The sequence below is a fragment of the Rattus norvegicus genome, chromosome 8 (assembly GCF_036323735.1).
Source record: "Rattus norvegicus strain BN/NHsdMcwi chromosome 8, GRCr8, whole genome shotgun sequence".
Taxonomy (NCBI): Eukaryota; Metazoa; Chordata; class Mammalia; order Rodentia; family Muridae; genus Rattus; species Rattus norvegicus.
The window spans coordinates 55,435,204-55,444,304 of record NC_086026.1 but is presented as its reverse complement, the minus strand read 5'-3'; the positions used below and the strand labels follow the sequence as shown (position 1 = coordinate 55,444,304).

Sequence of the window (9,101 nt, the reverse complement as noted above, 5' to 3'; positions counted from 1 at the left end):
TCTCCCAGTGTCCGGCATTGGAAGGATGGCTAGGGGTTAAAAGCGCTTGCTGCTCTTTCAGAGGACCTGTGCTCAGTTCCCAGCACCCACATGGTACCCCACAACTGTCTGTAACTCCAGTTCAAAGGTATCTGATGCCCTTTGCAAATCTCTGTGGGCGCCAAGCATGCACGAGATACATACGCATACACGCAAACACTCATGCACAGAAAATTAAAACAAATCTTGTTTGAAAAAATTCTATTGTTTGCAGAGTGGTAGTGTCTCACAGTTTTAATCCCAGCACTCAGGAGCAGAGCTGAGGCCAGTGAGGTCTACAGAGCAAGTTCCAGGACAGCCAGGGATTCATAAAGAAATCCTGTCTCAAAATAACAGGGAAATCCCACAGAAAAATCAACAGTGTCAATGAACCTGGACCCCAGGAGCTCCCAGAGACTGAGCCACCAACCAAAGAGCGAGCCTGGGTTGGTCTGAGTGCGCACGCGCGCGCGCACGCGCGCGCGCACACACACACACACACACACACACACACACACACACACACACACACACACACACACACACACACACACACAGACTCATAGCTGTGGACTGCCTTGTCTGACCTCAGTGGGACAGGATGCGTCTAATCTTGCAAAGACTTGATGCACCGAGGTTGGAGGATACTTGGGAGAGGTCTACCTTCTCAGAGGCAAAGGGGAGGGGGTAGAACTCTTCAAGGGGGTACTGGGAGGGGGGAAACAGCATTTGGAATGTAAATAAATAAATAAATAAATAAATAAATAGGAAGAAATCTGATGTTTTAGAAATGTATAAAATTGGGGTTGGGAATTTAGCTCAGTGGTAGAGTGCTTGCATAGCAAGCGCAAGGCCCTGGATTCGGTCCCCAGCCCCGAAAAAAAAAAAGAAAGAAAGAAAGAAAAAAAGAAAGAAATGTATAAAATTAAAATGGAAACCCCTTCCTCCTCACAGGACTCTTGGGAGTGGCTCCTTTAGCTTCTGGCTTCCTTTCTCCTGTACGAACCTGATGCTGGGCTTGGAACATGGTGAGATAGGACCCAAGCCTGCCCCTTGTATAGGAGTGCCCTTACTCATCTGTGAAGATTTCATCCTCACAGGTCAGCAAAGTCGCATGTTCAAATTCCAGGTCCACCCCTCTGGACCCAACTGTGTTTGCCTCCCCCCGTCCCCGTTGATATCAGACTGTTAAAAGGATTATACAATTCACCTAACACGGATAATTGTTTTCAGAAGCACCTCACATCAGTGAGCAATGAGCACTAACTTTATCACCTTAAGGAATCCCCACAGGCCTGGGCATTTCTCACCGGTGATCTCAGAGGGTGATTAGCCTCTCTTTGGACTTCATTTTCCCTTCTTCAACACTCCCTCCCTCTGTACTCGCCAAAGGCCTGTTGAAGCCACCTGGATTTCAAATCTCCCTCCTGCCATTTTTCATGGTCTCCGTCCTGTTCAGCACCCAGCATGGTTAACAGTGCTCTCTGGCTGGTGCATGCCAGGGTTCGGCTATCTTAAGAGTCTCCTCACTGCCTCAGGCTGTCATGCTCAAGTACAGTCTTGTGTTCCTCAGTTTTCTGTCACCACTACAAATGCCTGGGGGCAAATCAACCTAACAAGGGAAAAATGGTTTATCTTCTTTAAGGGTCTCAGAGGTTCCAAGGCCGGTTAGCCTGTTACTTTTGGACCTATTGAGGCAGGGTATCGTGGCAAGAGCTTGTGTTTGAAGAAGTTGTTTGCCTTGTGCTGGCTGGGAAGCAAGGAGAGACAGTCGAAGGGGCCAGGTCCCTATATCCCTTTCCAGGGCTGTGACACCTCCAGTGACTTTTCTCCCACTAGGGTCCCAGCCCCTAAAGATTCCACCACCTCCCAGCAGCACCAGGGGCTAGCAGTCACGTCTTACCACATGGGCCTTTGAGGGACAGCTCAAATCCAAGCTGGAGCAATAGACTTACGTACCGTGTCATTGTCAACATATCTTTAACTTACAATCTTTGGGATATATTTTCCTAAATATCTGAGAATGGTGACGTACATTTGTAATCCCAGGATTTAGGGCTGAACCTAGGGTCAGGAGTTCAAGGATATCCTGGCTCAGTCAGTTGACTGATTGCGTAGAGTATGCAAGACAGTCTCCAGCACTGGATAAACCAGGCATGAGGGCTCAAATAATCTCAGAATGTGGAAAGTAGGGGATGGGTAGGGGGACCAGCATGCCAGAGTTATCCTTAGCTACATGGTAAGTTCAGGGCTAACCTGCTCTAGAGACCCCCCCACACACACACTCAATAAAAAGAGGTTCCTAGACCCATATCAGGACTCCTCCCATTTCCTCTTGAACTCAGGACTTCATGGAAAGTTTAAGAGCAGCTGTCAGAGGGCCCCTCAACAGGACAGATGGGACTGGTTACCTAAGCCCAGACAGATGTCACTTTCCATTTGTCCAGTGTCTTAGATGCGAGAGATGACTTGGGCCTAACTGGGCTATGGGAAGCCAAGTTCACTCACTGTCTTAGTGCAAAGAGAATGGGTCTTTCCCTAGGAGCAACCAATCTACTGAGGACTAAGCCTCCTACAGACAGGTCAGCATGACTTGTGCAGGCAGGGAAGAGACTATGGCTTCCAAAGGCCAAGCACATGGGGCTCCTTAGAAGGAATGGGTGGGCGTGTGCGGCAAGGCACTCAATTGCTAGCCATGGACCCCTGTGCTGGAAGATTGGAGCCAAAGTTGAGTTGACTGAACTAGGTTTTTTAAACCTTGGAGTACATAGTTTAGAAAACAGACATCAGGGAAAGCAGGAGAAATCTAGTTGCTGTCACCATAAACCAAACGGGTGGAGAGCTATGCCGCCTCTTTGTCCCTTCTCCCTGTCCATCCTTCCTTCCTTCCTTCTTCTCTTCCTTCCCTCCTTCCTTCTCCTTTCTTTCCTTCCTTCCTTCTTCCCTTCTTCCCTCCCTCCCTTCCTTCCCTTTCCTTCCTCCCTCTCTTCCCTTTCCTCCTTTCTTCCTCTCTTCTCTCCCTCCCTTCTTCCTTCCCTTCCTCTTTTCCTCCCTTCCTCCCTCCCTTCTTCCTTCCCTTCCTCTCTTCCTCCCTTCCTCCCTCCCTTCTTCCTTCCCTTCCTCTCTTCCTCCCTCCCTCCCTCCCTTCATCCCTTCCTACCCTCCATACAGATTGTCTCTGTGAAGTCCAGTATGGCCCCAAGGTCATAATTCTCCTGCCTCGGCCTCCTGATACTAGGATTACAGGTCTGCACCACAACACGAGGCTGTCAGAGGCTGCTGATTGGCATCTGTACTAGGAGTCGCAGGTGATCCTCCTCCGAAGGTAGACAGAGGCTTAGCAAGTAAAAGTGCTCCCCGTCAGGTTGGATTACCTGAGTCCAATCTCCAGATCCCTCATGGTAAAGGGAGAGAACCCACACCTGAAAGTTGTCCTCAGACCTCTACACACATACCATGGCCGAGTACATACATACATACATACATACATACATACATACATACCCATATGCATAGACTCACATGTGTATGTGTCCATGCACACACACAACGAATGAATGAATGAAGCAATCACCACTCAATCAATGCACAAACAAATAAGCCTGTAAATAAAAAATTAGAAAAAAAAATAAAACTCACCAGAGAGCCAGGGGTGGTGGTGCACACCTACAACTCTTATCTTTTGGAACATGGAGCCTGGAGGATGAGAAGTTCAAGGTGATCTTTGGTTACGTATCAAATTTGAAACCAGTCTGGGATACACAAGACCCTTTTTCAAAAAGCAAACAAAACACAAAACAAAGCAAAGCAAACCTCAAAACAGAAACTTCCTCAAAGGGGGACTTCCCAGCCAAGAAACTTTCAGGAACTGGGCAGCTGTTGTCAGAAACCCACTCAGACTGCTCTAACAAGATACCATAGGGGGTTGGGGATTTAGCTCAGTGGTAGAGCGCTTGCCTAGGAAGCGCAAGGCCCTGGGTTCGGTCCCCAGCTCCGAAAAAAAGAACCAAAAAAAAAAAAAAAGATACCATAGACAAGGAGGCTCGTGAAAACACAAATTTCACAATTATAATAAGCAAATAGACCCAGCTTGCTCGCTCTCCCCACCTTCCACCCACTCACACATTTATCTCCTCCCATAGCCCTAGAGGTTGGGGACTCCCAGACCCAGGTTCCAGCAATCAGCTATCCGGCGAAGGCCACCTCCTGGCTCATAGATGGCGCTGTTTAGCTACGTCTGACAGTTGAAACAAGGATGCCTTCCCATGGGGATCCCTGAGTGATCCTACCAGAAGTAAGAACTCCAATCCTGTTCTTAAAGACTATCGTCTCCCAAAGACCTAATATCGTCTCTTATTTTTTTTAAATGAGCACAGATTGTTTTGTTGCAAACTTTCGAAAACAAACAGAAAAAGACCTATTCATGTAGCCTAACCTAACTCCCCTCCCCCCTTTACTTACATTGTTTCAAGTTGTAACATTTCAACTAATACAGGTCCCACTAAGGATGTGTACTATGAACAAGGGTCTGGGAGACTCAGAGGCTTTGGAGAGGCAGAGCTCACTTAACTGATCTACCAGAAGCTTCCAGACAGGCTCAGAACACCAACCAGCCTTTGTTCTATCTCCTTGTAATGCCTTGGAGTTCTAAGCAAGTGTTTCCTAAAGCCAGTCAGCCAGCCTCCTGCTGCCAGGTATTCTGGCCAAATGTGGTCACCTGGTCACCCGTGTCTTCCTGGGGTGGTAAGTAGAAGTGGCTGTGACAGTTTGGCCCGAGTAGCTGAGGTTAGCAGGTGCTGGGGAGACATAAAGAGTGTGCCTTTACCTGGTTTTGGTGGCCTGAATCTGGGGAGGTGAGCAGAAGAGGACATTTCCTAGGTTTCTGCTACACTAGGGCTGTGTGCATGCGCGCGCGCGCGCGCGCGCGCGCGCACACACACACACACACACACACACACACACACACACACACACACTTAGTGTTTACATCACCCTTAAGGTTGTATTAAGTGCCTGGCACCATCAGACTTTCTGAATAATTCTGGCCCCTAGGTTCCTCACTTTCCTTTCCAAACAGGTTTTGTTACCTCCCCTAAATCACCCCGTAGGTATCTGGAAACTAGGATTCAAACCCAGGCCTGGGCTTATGATTCAAAAGGGAAGCCTTGGAAGGGAAGGAGAAGGCCAAGCAGTTGGGACCACCCACAGCATGTTCCAGTCTATTCTAGAACATCCCAGAGGGACTTTCCCCATTCTAGGCAGAGGGATGTGACCTGCAGACCTGAGTCAGAGGCTACAGCCAGTGAAATCCTTTGGGTGGAAGTCCTGAACTAGCTCTACGCCCTTGGGGAGGCTCTAAGTCTCCAAGGGCAGGGGAGAATTCATTCCAGAGACTGCAGCTTGCCTGTGGCTGGCTATGCCCAGGAAACCACTTGGGTGCTCTGATGGATTGGTTCATCTCTTAGCCCAGCAACCACCAGCTCGGTCATAGACAGGCCAGCCGTCCATCAGGAGGCTCCGGGGCAGAGCGTGCCAGGGTTCTCTGCAAGCTCCGGCACCTGCTCCAACTTTGCCTCCAAGAAGCGTTCATATCCTGTGGTACCTATTGTACAGCTCTGGAGTCAACAGGTTTATCCATAGGTGGAGAAATTTCCCAAGCAAACCCGAATAGTTTACAGTGCAGTAGAGTGACTTACTTTTGTATAAATAAGTTCAAAGGCACAGCACATACAAGAAGGGACTTGCCATACAGTAAACTCTTCAAAGTCAGGGACTATGTCTTGCTGCCCTCCAGGTGTCCCTGTCAGCATGTAACCCAGGGACACAGTGACAGGAAGACTGATTTGACTGGTGCTCCACTGGAACCTCAAGGGCACTTGATAACTGTTTGCTGGCTAAACAGCTGTAAGTGGGATGTGTGTTTTGTTTTCTGATAGAGGGGCATCTTTTCTGTGTTCGCCTCTCTAGCACGCCAACCCCCTGATCCACCCGCAGGCTCGTTGCCTGCCCCACCCCTATGTCCCCCAGTCCACATCTGATACTGCCCGGCTTTGCCAAGCATCAATTTCCTCCCCACCTCAGGCCAGCCCCCCAAGGAATCATACGGCGACCCAACAGGGTTAATTTCTCAGATGCTTTATTGAGTAACGAGAGGAGGTATCGTCACCCACAGGACATGTGTCCTCAAGCTGGTACGAGAAGTGCTTGGGAACAGAGTGACAGACAGGTGGTGGGGCAGGGCAGGTGTCTGCTGCTGTGATGGGCCGAGGACACCAGGGACAGCTCAGCTCTCCAGAGGTTTGGGCTGCACCTGCTCCTGGACCTGTTCCTGAACCTGCTCCGGGAGGGGGAGGGCTAGGGGCTGGTCTGGGCTCCCCTTTTTTTGCAGGGTGCTCATAAAGGAGCTGACCTTTTCCCTCAGGTTCTTCTCCAGGAAGCTCAAGTGGCTTTCCACGTCCCCCGAATCGGAGCCCAGCTGCTGCCTGAACTTCTCCATCTGCTGCACCAGAGCCATGTTGAACTTATCCCCCAGGGGCTCCACAGCACGCCGGAACACCTCCACCTGCTGGTCCAGCTGCTTGTTCAGGTCTTCCAGAGACTTCTGCAGTCCTTCCGTGTTGCCTTTCAGCTTGCTTTGCACATCTTCCACCAGCGGGGCCAGATTCTTCTGCAGCTGGTCGATATTTGTGGAGACCTTGGTCTGGAGCTCCTCAGCGTTCTTCTTCATCTGGAAGGCCAAGCCTTCCATCTGATGGTTGAGTTTTTCCTGCACACCCTCCGCGAGAGGGGCCAGTCTGCTGCGCAGGTCTTCCAGGTTCTGGTCGATCGTGGCCTTCAGCTCGTTGGCACGGGGGGTTAGTTGCCCCTTGAGCCCTTCCATATTCTGGTTAAACTTTTCCTTTAGCTCGTTGGCAAAGGGCACCATGGAGGACTGCAGGTTTTCCACATTGTCTTGTATTGTGGTCTGCATGCGCTGGATGTAGGGGGTCAGCTGGCGTTTCATATCCTGGGTCTGTGCGTTGATCTGAGCTTGCAGGTCCGTGGCATAGGGCCTCAGGTGTTCCTGCAACTTCTGCACGTTGTCCCCGAACATCTGGCTCACTTTGTTGGCATGGGGCATCATGTTGGCCCGTAGGTCCTCGAGCTCCTTCTGGATCTCTTCCCTCACCCTCTCTGTTTCCTTGGTTAGATGTCCACTCAGTTGAACGGCGAAGGGCACCAGCTTGTTCTGCAGGTCATCGGCATAGGTGTTAATGTTCCCAAGTTTGTCCTGGAAGAGGGTACTTCAAGGAAAGAACAGAGAGAAGGAAGCACCATTAAATACACTTGTAGAACACTCAGCTTTATACACCTGCCTAGGTCAGGAGTGAGTCCTCAGGAACAGAGGCCTCCATCTTGTCCCTGTAGCCCCCCCCCACCCCCCAGGATGGACCATGCTTTCAGGAAATCTCTTAGGATTAGTTCGACTTTGGAGTTTTATCTGCAAGGCTTCTGCTGAGCCTCTGTATCCTTATCTGCCCACCATGTGACTTGAGAACTTTGTTTTCCTTTCCTGTGGATAAAGAATGGGACTGGACTTTGACATCCCTCCCAGCACAGGATCACATTGTGCAACACATGTCTTCCAGTGGCACGGGGTCTGATGTCTTTGCATGTGCTCAGAGGGTCCCCAAACATCCCAGCCTCCCTCCCCCTGATTGCACAGGCACCTCGTGTCCTTATGGGACATGTCTCTCTCCTCTTTCTACCAAGAGTTGGTGATGGGATTTGACCATTTACCAAACGCTAGCACATGCAGATAGGAAGGTACTACAGGGATGGGTCCCTGGGTCCAGCTTCCCTGTTTATAGGCAGGATCTAGGTCTGGAGAGGCAAGACTCTGATGTCCCATCTTGCCAGTGTCCCATCTCTGAGGTCAGCTATGGGCTTCAAGAAGGCCTAGCCTCGCAGTCTGATCCCACTTACTTGAGCTGTTGAGTGACATCTGTCTTCTGCAGTTGTTCCACAGCCTCCTTGGCATTGTTGCTTAGCTGGGTGAAGTAGTCCCACATCACATTGGCCACCTGGTCGGAAGTGACCTCAGCCTGGGTCCCTGGGCAGAGAGCAGAAGGCAAGTGATTTATGAAGATGCATCTCTCTCCTGGTCCCTCCGCCTCAGCTCTGAACTGGATGATGTTGGAGTTGGGATAGTGCAACCCATTTCCCCATCCCTGGGATAACTCAGGGAGCACAGGTGCCAGGGAGAACAAAGTCCTTGTGAGCCGCTGGGCAAACGCAAGGCCACCCTGAGCTGTCCACGAGTTCTAGAGCTGGCTTTTCTGGCTGCCTCTCATGAACTACAACTGCTGGAGAGCAGTGTCTACTCACCGGTGATGGCCACCAGGGCCACGGTCAGCACCACAGCCTTCAGGAACATCCTGGGCTCCTCACTGGGTTGGGACAGCCCCAGCTACACTGGATGTTTCCTAGCGTCAGAAGAAACGGTTCACCTGTGTCGCTGTGAGGATTGACGGCAGGCAAGGCCAGCCACTCATTTAAAGCCCCTCCAGCCTTCTCTCCCCGCCTCCTCCCCAGTGTGACTCCACGTTGGAAGGTGACACACTCCCAGGAGGCCTCTTGGACTTTAATGACCCCAAGACAACGTGGATGCTGACAGCACACAGGCAGCCTCGGGGAGCTGTCTTGTTGAGTTGGCTCCGCCCTGTACAAGAAGCTGGGAAGGATGGCCAGAAGCTTCAGGAGGAACCAGCCTGAGAGTCTAGGGGAGTCCCTGAGCAGAACCCAGGATCAAAGGAGTTAATCATAAATGTGCTTTGTGTTTCATGGCGGTCAAGCCGGGTCACCTCAGTCTAGTTATCTGAAGCCTCAAGTTTCTTCTTTGAACAACGTGTAGTTTGTTATATTAAATTATGTGGTCCTTGGGAAATGGGTTCAGGGAGCTTAGCCCAGAGTAAGGGCTGAAATTAATGATAATGATTTTCTGTGTGCATCAGAGATAGGAAGGTAGGGGAGAACCCGATCCTCTCTTGACAGTGGCAGAGGGAGAGCCACTCTTTCCCTCAGCGGGTCACCAAGTGGGCTTG

At 50.6% G+C, this 9,101-nt stretch overlaps 1 protein-coding gene across 1 annotated transcript; it reads right to left on the bottom strand.

Annotated features, from left to right (window-relative positions):
• Positions 1 to 6,144: 6,144 nt before the first annotated feature.
• Apoa4 (apolipoprotein A4) lies at positions 6,145 to 8,526 on the bottom strand. Its single transcript, NM_012737.2, has 3 exons — positions 8,386 to 8,526; positions 7,984 to 8,110; positions 6,145 to 7,301 (listed from the first exon to the last, which is right to left on the bottom strand). Exons 1-3 carry the CDS (start codon positions 8,432 to 8,434, stop codon positions 6,302 to 6,304), a joined length of 1,176 nt encoding a protein of 391 aa, NP_036869.2. The 5' UTR covers positions 8,435 to 8,526; the 3' UTR covers positions 6,145 to 6,301.
• Positions 8,527 to 9,101: the final 575 nt, after the last annotated feature.